The sequence below is a fragment of the Oncorhynchus mykiss genome, chromosome 9 (assembly GCF_013265735.2).
Source record: "Oncorhynchus mykiss isolate Arlee chromosome 9, USDA_OmykA_1.1, whole genome shotgun sequence".
NCBI lineage: Eukaryota > Metazoa > Chordata > Actinopteri > Salmoniformes > Salmonidae > Oncorhynchus > Oncorhynchus mykiss.
Window position 1 is genome coordinate 73620242 of NC_048573.1, and position 15000 is coordinate 73635241.

The window sequence follows — 15000 nt, forward strand, 5'->3', positions numbered from 1 at the left end:
TTTATAGGGGTTATATATAATCTGGTGTAAAAACAGATTTATAGGGGATATATATAATCTGGTGTAAAAACAGATTTATAGGGGATATATATATAATCTGGTGTAAAAACAGATTTATAAGGGTTATATATAATCTGGTGTAAAAACAGATTTATAGGGGTTATATATAATCTGGTGTAAAAACAGATTTATAGGGGTTATATATAATCTGGTGTAAAAACAGATTCTTAGGGGTTATATATAATCTGGTGTAAAAACAGATTTATAGGGGTTATATATAATCTGGTGTAAAAACAGATTTATAAGGGATATATATAATCTGGTGTAAAAACAGATTTATAGGGGTTATATATAATCTGGTGTAAAAACAGATTTATAGGGGTTATTTATAATCTGGTGTAAAAACAGATTTATAGGGGATATATATAATCTGGTGTAAAAACAGATTTATAGGGGTTATATATAATCTGGTGTAAAAACAGATTTATAGGGGTTATATATAATCTGGTGTAAAAACAGATTTATAGGGGTTATATATAATCTGGTGTAAAAACAGATTTATAGGGGTTATATATAATCTGGTGTAAAAACAGATTTATAAGGGATATATATAATGGTAATAACTACAGGTCAAGAGACTGCTGATACAATACTTTGAAGATTGCTCTGATTACAATGGCTTTGGACTGGTCAGGATGCGTTTCAAAACACCAAGGGGAAATCCAATACTGAGAGATTTTTTTTAGAAGCCTGTTTCGATGCTTTCCATCAGGTGGATTCGTGATGAAAACACCTCAGCATTGTGACTCCTGCCCCTCTTTCTACATCACATAGATACGATCAGTTTAAATGTACAGATTCTTTGCTCCACGTGAAAACACACATTGTTATAATACTTCCTGCTCTGTGAGGGACTGTACTCTGGGTGCCGTCGTTCCTGGTCTGTAGAAATAATATAGCATCAGTATAAGTGGTGAGAGTATGCCTGTGTGGGTGAGAGTATGCCTGTGTGGGTGAGAGTATGCCTGTGTGGGTGAGAGTATGCCTGTGTGGGTGAGAGTATGCCTGTGTGGGTGAGAGTATGCCTGTGTGGGTGAGAGTATGCCTGTGTGGGTGAGAGTATGCCTGTGTGGGTGAGAGTATGCCTGTGTGGGTGAGAGTATGCCTGTGTGGGTGAGAGTATGCCTGTGTGGGTGAGAGTATGCCTGTGTGGGTGAGAGTATGCCTTTGTGGGTGGGGGGGTGGGGGGGGGGGGTGTATTTGGGCCTGACAAAAACTAGTGAACGCAATTGTCTAGACACCCCACAAGACATGCCACCAGAGGTCTCTTCACAGTCCCCAAGTCCAGAAACAGACTATGGGAGGCGCACAGTACTACATAGAGCCATGACGACATGGAACTCTATTCCACAGTACTACATAGAGCCATGACTACATGGAACTCTATTCCACAGTACTACGTAGAGCCATGACTACATGGAACTCTATTCCACAGTACTACATAGAGCCATGACTACATGGAACTCTATTCCACAGTACTACGTAGAGACATGACTACATGGAACTCTATTCCACAGTACTACATAGAGCCATGGCTACATGGAACTCTATTCCACAGTACTACATAGAGCCATGACTACATGGAACTCTATTCCACAGTACTACATAGAGCCATGACTACATGGAACTCTATTCCACAGTACTACATAGAGCCATGACTACATGGAACTCTATTCCACAGTACTACATAGAGCCATGCCTACATGGAACTCTATTCCACAGTATTACATAGAGCCATGACTACATGGAGCTCTATTCCACAGTACTACATAGAGCCATGACTACATGGAACTCTATTCCACAGTACTACATAGAGCCATGACTACATGGAACTCTATTCCACAGTACTACATAGAGCCATGACTACATGGAACTCTATTCCACAGTACTACATAGAGCCATGACTACATGGAACTCTATTCCACAGTATTACATAGAGCCATGACTACATGGAACTCTATTCCACAGTACTACATAGAGCCATGACTACATGGAACTCTATTCCACAGTACTACATAGAGCCATGACTACATGGAACTCTATTCCACAGTATTACATAGAGCCATGACTACATGGAACTCTATTCCACAGTACTACATAGAGCCATGACTACATGGAACTCTATTACACAGTACTACATAGAGCCATGACTACATGGAACTCTATTACACAGTACTACATAGAGCCATGACTACATGGAACTCTATTCCACAGTACTACATAGAGCCATGACTACATGGAACTCTATTCCACAGTACTACGTAGAGACATGACTACATGGAACTCTATTCCACAGTACTACATAGAGCCATGGCTACATGGAACTCTATTCCACAGTACTACATAGAGCCATGACTACATGGAACTCTATTCCACAGTACTACATAGAGCCATGACTACATGGAACTCTATTCCACAGTACTACATAGAGCCATGACTACATGGAACTCTATTCCACAGTACTACATAGAGCCATGCCTACATGGAACTCTATTCCACAGTATTACATAGAGCCATGACTACATGGAGCTCTATTCCACAGTACTACATAGAGCCATGACTACATGGAACTCTATTCCACAGTACTACATAGAGCCATGCCTACATGGAACTCTATTCCACAGTATTACATAGAGCCATGACTACATGGAGCTCTATTCCACAGTACTACATAGAGCCATGACTACATGGAACTCTATTCCACAGTACTACATAGAGCCATGACTACATGGAACTCTATTCCACAGTACTACATAGAGCCATGACTACATGGAACTCTATTCCACAGTACTACATAGAGCCATGACTACATGGAACTCTATTCCACAGTATTACATAGAGCCATGACTACATGGAACTCTATTCCACAGTACTACATAGAGCCATGACTACATGGAACTCTATTCTAACTCTATATATTCTATAGTATATCACAGTATATATTCTATAGTATATCACAGTATATATTCTATAGTATATCACAGTACGTATTCTATAGTATATCACAGTATATATTCTATAGTATATCACAGTATATATTCTATAGTTTATCACAGTATATATTCTATAGTTTATCACAGTATATATTCTATAGTTTATCACAGTATATATATTCTATAGTATATCACAGTACGTATTCTATAGTATATCACAGTATATATTCTATAGTATATCACAGTATATATTCTATAGTTTATCACAGTATATATTCTATAGTTTATCACAGTATATATTCTATAGTTTATAACAGTATATATTCTATAGTATATCACAGTATGTATTCTATAGTTTCCACAGTAGGTAGTCCTATTGCCAACCATCATCAGTTGATCCCGTAAATAATTCCTGAATGACAGTCGAGTGATTAAAAGATGTAATTTCCTGCTTTATTTACAGCAGGTTCCAATAAGAAAGCATCAAGGTAATGAGTCAGTGTTTTCATATGTTTCTGTGCTTCGGGATTGGACACCAAGTCCACTGCGCGCAAATGTGTAGGCTATTGCGCAACACCCACCGGTATTGTGTGAATATCCTAATGATAATGATGTTGAGAGCCCGGTAACAGATCGACTGTAAGTCCCCTTAACCATAGACTGTTGTTAGGAATACATTGTCTCTAAATTCACAATGTGTGACGGTTTTCTTGTGTCGAAGGAGAGGCGGACCAAAACGCAGCGTGGTTATTACTCATGGTTCTTTAATATAGAAACTACACATGAATAGACTAACAAAACCAAGAAATGTGAAAAACCAAGAAATGTGAAAAACCAAGACAGCCCTTTCTGGTGCAAACACAGAGACAGGAACAATCACCCACAAAAACCCAACACCAAACAGGCTACCTAAATATGGTTCCCAATCAGAGACAATGACTAACACCTGCCTCTGATTGAGAACCATATCAGGGGCCAAACATAGAAATAGACAAACTAGACGTGTAACATAGAACGCCCACTCAGATCACACCCTGACCAAACAAAACATAGAAACATACAAAGCAAACTACGGTCAGGGTGTGACACAATGTTTACATTTCTACAGGTCAGACTTTTAAAAAATTGTAAACGTCCAAATGTCGACCTTCTACCAGATGTATGTTTCTTCCCCCTGAACTGTTTAATTTTAATTATTTATAACAATTCAGTACGATATAGCCGATAGAATATTTAGCCCACAATGATTTGATTTTATTTTATAGACCAAATTAAAGAACAACTATGCATGCTTTCATGAAAAGCATTAAATAGACACAACATTTTTCACATTCTTGAATAAACAAAAACTGTAACAGAAACAGGCTACGACTCGCTTCACAGTTTCCCCCCTCCCCCCAAGCAGGCCTACAAGGAAACTCAATGTTGTCAACTCAATGATGTTGAGAAGCGCGGGGGTCCGTATGCAAACAAACACGTAGGTGAGAGGTAAAGAGAGGAGTCAGGTTCATTTAACACTAAATGTCTTAAATTAATTAACAGAATTTATGTGTGTAATTTAGGTGTAGTAATCTCTACAGAATATATTGAGGTTTAGTAATCTCTACAGAATCAATTTAGGTGTAGTAATCTCTACAGAATCAATTGAGGTGTAGTAATCTCTACAGAATATATTGAGGTTTAGTCATCTCTACAGAATCAATTGAGGTGTAGTAATCTCTACAGAATATATTGAGGTGTAGTAATCTCTACAGAATATATTGAGGTTTAGTCATCTCTACAGAATCTATTGAGGTGTAGTAATCTCTACAGAATATATTGAGGTGTAGTAATCTCTACAGAATATATTGAGGTTTAGTAATCTCTACAGAATATATTGGTGTAGTAATCTCTACAGAATCTATTGAGGTGTAGTAATCTCTACAGAATCTATTGAGGTGTAGTAATCTCTACAGAATATATTGAGGTGTAGTAATCTCTACAGAATATATTGAGGTGTAGTAATCTCTACAGAATCTATTGAGGTGTAGTAATCTCTACAGAATATATTGAGGTGTAGTAATCTCTACAGAATCTATTGAGGTGTAGTAATCTCTACATAATCTATTGAGGTGTAGTAATCTCTACAGAATATATTGAGGTGTAGTAATCTCTACAGAATATATTGAGGTTTAGTAATCTCTACAGAATATATTGGTGTAGTAATCTCTACAGAATCTATTGAGGTGTAGTAATCGCTACAGAATCTATTGAGGTGTAGTAATCTCTACATAATCTATTGAGGTGTAGTAATCTCTACAGAATATATTGAGGTGTAGTAATCTCTACAGAATATATTGAGGTGTAGTAATCTCTACAGAATATATTGAGGTGTAGTAATCTCTACAGAATCTATTGAGGTGTAGTAATCTCTACAGAATATATTGGTGTAGTAATCTCTACAGAATCTATTGAGGTGTAGTAATCTCTACAGAATCTATTGAGGTGTAGTAATCTCTACATAATCTATTGAGGTGTAGTAATCTCTACAGAATCTATTGAGGTGTAGTAATCTCTACAGAATATATTGAGGTGTAGTAATCTCTACAGAATATATTGAGGTTTAGTAATCTCTACAGAATATATTGGTGTAGTAATCTCTACAGAATCTATTGAGGTGTAGTAATCTCTACAGAATATATTGAGGTGTAGTAATCTCTACAGAATCTATTGAGGTGTAGTAATCTCTACAGAATCTATTGAGGTGTAGTAATCTCTACAGAATATATTGAGGTGTAGTAATCTCTACAGAATATATTGAGGTGTAGTAATCTCTACAGAATCTATTGAGGTGTAGTAATCTCTACAGAATATATTGAGGTGTAGTAATCTCTACAGAATATATTGAGGTGTAGTAATCTCTACAGAATCTATTGAGGTGTAGTAATCTCTACAGAATATATTGAGGTGTAGTAATCTCTACAGAATCTATTGAGGTGTAGAGAAGCTATTGAGGTGTAGTAATCTCTACAGAATCTATTGAGGTGTAGTAATCTCTACAGAATCTATTGAGGTGTAGTAATCTCTACATAATCTATTGAGGTGTAGTAATCTCTACAGAATATATTGAGGTGTAGTAATCTCTACAGAATATATTGAGGTGTAGTAATCTCTACAGAATATATTGAGGTGTAGTAATCTCTACAGAATATATTGAGGTGTAGTAATCTCTACAGAATATATTGAGGTGTAGTAATCTCTACAGAATCTATTGAGGTGTAGTAATCTCTACATAATCTATTGAGGTGTAGTAATCTCTACAGAATATATTGAGGTGTAGTAATCTCTACATAATCTATTGAGGTGTAGTAATCTCTACAGAATATATTGAGGTGTAGTAATCTCTACAGAATATATTGAGATGTAGTAATCTCTACAGAATATATTGAGGTGTAGTAATCTCTACAGAATCTATTGAGGTGTAGTAATCTCTACAGAATATATTGAGGTGTAGTAATCTCTACAGAATATATTGAGGTTTAGTAATCTCTACAGAATATATTGGTGTAGTAATCTCTACAGAATCTATTGAGGTGTAGTAATCTCTACAGAATCTATTGAGGTGTAGTAATCTCTACATAATCTATTGAGGTGTAGTAATCTCTACAGAATATATTGAGGTGTAGTAATCTCTACAGAATATATTGAGGTGTAGTAATCTCTACAGAATATATTGAGGTGTAGTAATCTCTACAGAATATATTGAGGTGTAGTAATCTCTACAGAATATATTGGTGTAGTAATCTCTACAGAATCTATTGAGGTGTAGTAATCTCTACAGAATATATTGAGGTGTAGTAATCTCTACAGAATATATTGAGGTGTAGTAATCTCTACAGAATATATTGGTGTAGTAATCTCTACAGAATCTATTGAGGTGTAGTAATCTCTACAGAATATATTGAGGTGTAGTAATCTCTACAGAATATATTGGTGTAGTAATCTCTACAGAATATATTGAGGTGTAGTAATCTCTACAGAATATATTGAGGTGTAGTAATCTCTACAGAATCTATTGAGGTGTAGTAATCTCTATTCTAGAAGCTATCGTCTATTAGTGTATAGTCAGACTGTCCCTCTTACTTGTAGGGGTCGTTGGGGTCGTGTGGGTCGCAGGCCTCAGCGTGTCCGTTACACACACAGCGTCCTCCGATACTGATGTCCTTGATACTGTAGTAATACTGCAGGGAGACAGGCAGAGCACAAAGACATTAGATCAAGTTGACAAGTGATTGCACAATATATCTGCATATTTTAATGTAAAGTGCTTTTCTACCTCCTGCCCCCCTACTCTCTCGCCCCTTCTCTACCTCCTGCCCCCTACTCTCTCGCCCCTTCTCTACCTCCTGCCCCCCTACCCTCTCACCCCTTCTCTACCTCCTGCCCCCCTACCCTCTCACCCCTTCTCTACCTTCTGCCCCCTACTCTCTCACCCCTTCTCTACCTCCTGCCCCCCTACCCTCTCACCCCTTCTCTACCTCCTGCCCCCCTACCCTCTCACCCCTTCTCTACCTCCTGCCCCCTACTCTCTCGCCCCTTCTCTACCTCCTGCCCCCCTACCTTCTCGCCCCCTACCCTCTCACCCCTTCTCTACCTCCTACCCCCTTCCCTTGTCCTTCCCCCCTACACTCTGACCCTTCTCTACATCCTGCCCTCGTCCCTCTCACACCTTCTCTACCTCCTTCCCCCTACCCTCTCGACTCCTACCCTCTCTCCCCTCTACCCAGTAGTACCCACCCTGTGTGTGATGGTTGGGTCACGGAGGGCCTTGCCTATCAGGTGCCCCAGGAGGGTGTTGGTCCTGTATCCTAACCCAGTACCCTAACCACAAACCTAACCCAGTACCCTAACCCAGTATCCTAATCCACCACACAGTATCCTAACCCACTACCATGTATCCTAACCCAGTACCCTAACCCAGTACCCACTACCATGTATCCTAACCCAGTATTCTAATCCACTACCATGTATCCTAACCTAGTACCCACTACCATATATCCTAACCCAGTATTCTAATCCACTACCATGTATCCTAACCCAGTACCCACTACCATGTATCCTAACCCAGTACCCACTACCATGTATCCTAACCCAGTATCCTAACCCAGTATCCTAACCCAGTACCCACTACCATGTATCCTAACCCAGTACCCTAACCCACTACCATGTATCCTAACCCAGTACCCTAACCCACTACCATGTATCCTAACCCAGTACCCTAACCCACTACCCACTACCATGTATCCTAACCCAGTACCCTAACCCACTACCCACTACCATGTGTCCTAACCCAGTACCCTAACCCAGTACCCTAACCCAGTACCCATCAGTACCCACCCTGCGTGTGACGGTGGGGTCGCGGAGGGCCTTGCCCATCAGGTGTCCCAGGAGGGTGTTGGTTCTGAGGAAACGGAGACGGATGTTGGTGGCCTTGGTGAAATCCCTCAGGACTGGAGAGTAGGAGAAGTTCATAGCCCCGGGACGCCCGTTCACTAGAGACACCACCACCTGGGAGAGAGGGACAATGTCACACACACACACACAGACGCTGTCTCTCTCACACACACACACACAGACGCTGTCACACTCACACACAGACGCTGTAACACTCACACACACACACACACACACACACACACACACACACACACACACACACTGTCTCTCTCTCTCACACACACACACACACACACGCACAGACGCTGTCACACTCATATGCACAGACGCGGTCTCTCTCTCTCTCACACACACACACACACACTCTCACACACACACACACACACACACACACACACGCACCACTGTACCTCTCCATTCTCCAGGGGTACGATGCGGGAGTATTCAGTGGTACAGATAACGTCGTTGTCGGAGTTGATCCGTTCGATGGTTCGCTGTCCGAAGCGCTCAATGCAGTCTCTCTTAGAAGCTGTTAAAACACACATACACACATAAATACACATAAACACACATAAAATACAGATAAATACACATAAACACACATAAATACACATACACACAAACACACATAAATACACATAAACACACAACAACACACATAAACACACAACAACACACATAAATACACAACAACACACATAAACACACAAACACACATAAATACACAACAACACACATAAACACACAAACACACATAAATACACAACAACACACATAGATACACAACAACACACATAAATACACAACAACACACATAAACACACAAACACACATAAACACACAAACACACATAAACACACAAACACACATAAACACACATAAACACACATAAACACACAAACACACACATAAAGCAACACAATAATAACCAGAGAGAAGAACGATAAGAATCTGCGATGGATATGAGCTGAGATGTGTGTTGGTTCAGTCACAGTGTTGTGGAAGCTACTCTGAAAATGTAGTTGACCAAGCTACCAATTACTTCACACTGGAAATAAGTTAAACTACACTAAAGCTTCCCTTAAGAAAAAGTTACACTGGACAAAAATATAAACGCAACATGTAAAGGGCTGATCTGAAATAAAAAATAAGCCTCAAATTTTTACATACGCACAAAAAAATCATATTTCTCTCAGATGTTGTGCCCAAATTTGTTTACATCCCTGTTAGTGAACATTTCTACTTTGCCAAGATTATCTATCCACCTGACTCAAAGAGCATGATCATTACACAGGTGCACCTTGTGCCGGGGGGACAATAAAAGGCCACTCTAAAATGTGCAGTTTTGTCACACAACACAATGCCACAGATGTCTCAAGTTAAAGGAGCGTGGCAACTGGCAGGCTGGCTGGCTGACTGCAGGGATATCCAACAGAGCTGTTGGCTGAGAATGTCATGTTAATTTCTCTACCAACCGGCGCCACAACCGCAGACCACGTGAATGGCGTTGTGTGGGCAAGAGGTTTTCTGAAGTCAACGTTGTTAACGGATTGTCCCACAGTGGCGGTGGGGTTATGGTACCGGAGGCAGGCATAAGCTACGGACAACGAACACAATGACATTTTATCGATGGCAATTTGAATGCACAGAGATATCGTGACGAGATCCTGAGGCTCGTTGTCGTGCCATTCATCCGCCGCCATCACCTCATGTTTCAGCGTGATAATGCACGGCCCCATGTCACAAGGATCTGGACACAATTCCTGGAAGCTGAACATGTTCTTCCATGGTCTGCGTACTCACCAGACATGTCACCCATTGAGCATGTTTGGGATGCTCTGGATCGACGTGTAGGACAGCGTGTTCCAGTTCCCGCCAATATCCAGCAACTTCACATTCATTGAAGAGGAGTGGGACAACATTCCACAGGCCACAATCAAAAAGCCTGACCCACTCTGTGTGAAGGAGATGTGTCGCGCTGCATGAGGCAAATGGTTTGTCACACCAGATACTGACTGGTTTTCTGATCCACTCCCCTACTTTTTGTTTTCAGGTATCTGTGACCAACAGATTAACAGTACATCTGTATTCCCAGTCATGTGAAATTCATAGATTAGGGTCTAATGAATTTATTTCAATTGACAGATTATTTTATATCAACTGTCACACGGTCACATGTTGAGCTTAGATTTTTATTCAGTATAGTTTACTTAACTAAAATTACTTTTAAAATGTAGTTCACTACACCGAAACTACTGTGTGAAAAAATAAAAATAAAACAGAATAAAACAGTGTGTTAGGATCTCTGCGTGTGTGTTAGGGTCACGTTCTGCGTGTGTGTTAGGATCACGTTCTGCGTGTGTGTTAGGATCACATTCTGCGTGTGTGTTAGGATCTCTGCGTGTGTGTTAGGGTCACGTTCTGCGTGTGTGTTAGGATCACGTTCTGCGTGTGTGTCAGGATCACATTCTGCGTGTGTGTTAGGATCTCTGCGTGTGTGTTAGGATCTCTACGTGTGTGTTAGGATCACGTTCTGCGTGTGTGTTATAGGATCACGTTCTGCGTGTGTGTTAGGATCACATTCCGCGTGTGTGTTAGGATCTCTGCGTGTGTGTTAGGATCACATTCCGCGTGTGTGTTAGGATCTCTGCGTGTGTGTCAGGATCACATTCTGCGTGTGTGTTAGGATCTCTGCGTGTGTGTTAGGATCACGTTCTGCGTGTGTGTTATAGGATCACGTTCTGCGTGTGTGTTAGGATCACATTCCGCGTGTGTGTTAGGATCTCTGCGTGTGTGTTAGGATCACATTCCGCGTGTGTGTTAGGATCTCTGCGTGTGTGTTAGGATCTCTACGTGTGTGTTAGGATCACGTTCTGCGTGTGTGTTAGGATCACGTTCTGCGTGTGTGTTAGGATCACGTTCTGCGTGTGTGTTAGGATCACATTCTGCGTGTGTGTTATAGGATAACGTTCTGCGTGTGTGTTAGGATCTCTACGTGTGTGTTAGGATCACGTTCTGCGTGTGTGTTAGGATCACGTTCTGCGTGTGTGTTAGGATCACGTTCTGCGTGTGTGTTATAGGATAACGTTCTGCGTGTGTGTTAGGATCTCTACGTGTGTGTTAGGATCACGTTCTGCGTGTGTGTTAGGATCACGTTCTGCGTGTGTGTTAGGATCACGTTCTGCGTGTGTTATAGGATCACGTTCTGCGTGTGTGTTATAGGATAACGTTCTGCGTGTGTGTTATTTTAAACACACATTAGTTTGTATAACATAGCTGCTGCTCTCCCTCCCTTTACGTTTCTCTCTTTACCTTCTTCTGAACCCTGATAATGTCTCTGCCTCGTGTTTTCCCTAAGAGGAAAATAATAAAGTACCGAAGCTGTAGCGGATCTAGCCAGGGCCTGTACTGACGCTGAGGTGGGCTGGCAGCAATGCTCGGAATGTTCCAGTCCACCACCTACTGATTGACAGCTTGTGCCTTCAGTCAGGTGGAAGCAGCTCTGTGAGAGCCCACCCACCCCACGGCCCCTGCCCCTGCCTCTCAAGGTTATTCCAAACCAAACCCCCGGAACCTCGGAATAACCCTTAGAATCACAAACATCTAAACGCACACAACTTAACACAAAAAAAAGGGGAGAAAAACAAACTCAGGGGTTTAACTATAAAACCTCCCAGACACCTGCACTACTAACACACAAACCTAATCCTCTTCCTGAGCCTTCTTTTCTCAATGTTCAGGAAGTCAAATTCAGCAAGTCAAATTCAGCAAGTCAAATTCAGCAAGTCAAATTCAGCAAGTCAAATTCAGGAAGTCAAATTCAGGAAGTCAAATTCAGCAAGTCAAATTCAGGAAGTCAAATTCAGCAAGTCAAATTCAGGAAGTCAAATTCAGCAAGTCAAATTCAGCAAGTCAAATTCAGGAAGCCAAATTCAGCAAGTCAAATTCAGCAAGTCAAATTCAGGAAGTCAAATTCAGGAAGTCAAATGAGTCTAATAGTTCTAGTCACAGGAACATGTAGTGATGGGGCTCAAATCAATGCTATTACATATCGCAATATTACTTTTGGACGATATTGTATCGATACTTTGACTCCAAGTATCAATTTGTAAAAATAACAATTAAAAAAATATTTTTTTTGTTCTAGGTGTCTGTAGCTGTGCCAAAACTCTGGTATTTTTCATCCTACAGCTTGTTCTACTTCTTTTTAGATAGTGAGCAAACATGTTATCAATACTTTTATTTCCATGATTGATGAAAACTCATTTTCTCTTGTCTCTCTCTGGTCTCGCTCTGGTCTCTTTGCAGCAATATGTTTGGAACATCAAGTCACAATAAAAGAGTTTTGAATCGAGACTATTGAATCGCAATGATTATAGAATCATGAGAATCACAATACATATAGAATCATGAGAATCACAATACATATAGAATCATGAGAATCACGATGCATATAGAATCATGAGATTCACGATGCATATAGAATCATGACAATCACAATACATATAGAATCATGAGAATCACGATGCATATAGAATCATGAGAATCACGATGCATATAGAATCATGAGAATCACAATACATATAGAATCACGATGCATATAGAATCATGACAATCACAATACATATAGAATCATAAGAATCACGATGCATATAGAATCATGAGAATCACGATGCATATAGAATCATGAGAATCACGATGCATATAGAATCATGAGAATCACAATACATATAGAATCATGAGAATCACGATGCATATAGAATCATGAGAATCACGATGCATATAGAATCATGAGAATCACGATGCATATAGAATCATGAGAATCACGATGCATATAGAATCATGAGAATCACAATACATATAGAATCATGAGAATCACGATGCATATAGAACCATGAGAATCACGATGCATATAGAACCATGAGAATCACGATGCATATAGAATCATGAGAATCACGATGCATATAGAATCATGAGAATCACAATGTATATAGATTCATGAGAATCACGATGCATATAGAATCATGAGAATCACGATGCATATAGAATCATGAGAATCACGATGCATATAGAATCATAAGAATCACGATGCATATAGAATCATGAGAATCACGATGCATATAGAATCATGAGACTCACGATGCATATAGAATCATGAGAATCACGATGCATATAGAATCATGAGAATCACGATGCATATAGAATCATGAGAATCACAATGTATATAGAATCATGAGGATCACGATGCATATAGAATCATGAGAATCACATGTAGAATCATGAGAGTCACACTACATATAGAATCATGAGAGTCACAATACATATAGAATCATGAGAGTCACAATACATATAGAATCATGAGAATTGCGATACACATCGGCACCTAAGTATCGTGATAATATTGTATCGTGAGGTCCAATTCCCAGCCCTACTCACAGGCGAAGAACTGCCACGGCTGGTAGGTCTCTCCGAAGTCGGTGGAACGTTCTAGCACCCAGAGGTCTGGTCGAGGAGAGTTGGCAAACTTGATCAGGACATAGGCCACGTGGAAGAGCTGGAGAAAGAAGAGAATAAAATACATTTGACGTTTACTTTTTCAGAGAAACATGAAAAAGGGGCCATTTTTTAGGGCAATTCTCAAAGACGGGGGAGACAAATAGAGAGAGACATCTGCTTGTAAAAATATAACATCCAACACTTGTGATTTTAATCTGAAACACGGGGAATGTTTATATCAGGGGAATTCTCAGAATTCCTTTTGAAATATGAATAATCCCGCTTCTTTGCTTCTAGAATGTCATTGTCACACACAGTAACATTTAGACCTGAAAACACTTATTAACCTGTGTCCTGTGTCCTACTCTGCATAGGGCTCTGGTCAAAGGAAGTGCACTATTATAGAGAACATGATGGCATTTGGGATGCATCCCTGGACACTTCATAAAGGCTAATAAAATATGGGCTGTCCGATGTTAGGAATTGCGAGCTTAATTTCTCTATTCATCTAGTGGTGAGTTAAAAAAAAACAGAATTGTTCCCTTGATGCACTATTCAAAGAGAGTAATTTAGTAACAGAAAGGATGGAATTTCTGTGTTAGGCTTTGACGTTTGTGTGTGTGTGATGTTTGTTCCCATCGATCTATCATCAGAGACAGACACACAGAGAGAGAGAGAGAGACAGAGAGAGAGAGAGAGAGAGAGAGAGAGAGAGAGAGAAAGAGAGATAGAGAGAGGGGAGAGAGAGAGGCAGACAGAGAGAGAGAGAGAGAGAGACAGCGAGAGTGACAGCGAGAACGAGAGAGAGAGACAGCGAGAAAGAGAGTGAGAGAGAGAGAGACAGCGAGAGAGACAGTGAGAAAGCGAGAGAGAGAGACAGCGAGAAAGAAAGTGAGAGAAAGAGAGACAGAGAGAGAAAGAGAGAGAGAGACAGTGAGAGAGAGAGAAAGAGAGAGAACGAGAGAGAGACAGAGAAAGAGAGACAGAGAGAGAAAGAGAGTGAGAGACAGCGAGAAAGAGAGAAAGAGAGAGAAAGAGAAAGAAACAGCGAGAAAGAGAGCGAGAGAGAGACAGA

The 15000-nt window shown here is 40.2% G+C and overlaps 1 protein-coding gene across 2 annotated transcripts in view; it reads right to left on the minus strand.

Moving 5' to 3' along the window:
• The window catches only part of LOC110516471 (laminin subunit alpha-5), a 252929-nt gene that overhangs the window by 168371 nt on the left and 69558 nt on the right, over positions 1-15000 (minus strand). For both annotated transcript variants that reach the window (XM_036988972.1, XM_036988971.1), the window contains exons 3-6: positions 13866-13983; positions 8840-8958; positions 8370-8540; positions 7116-7213 (exon numbers count right to left, since the gene is read on the minus strand). In XM_036988972.1, coding sequence (XP_036844867.1) covers positions 7116-7213; positions 8370-8540; positions 8840-8958; positions 13866-13983 — 506 coding nt within the window. The remainder of the gene's footprint in view (positions 1-7115; positions 7214-8369; positions 8541-8839; positions 8959-13865; positions 13984-15000) is intronic.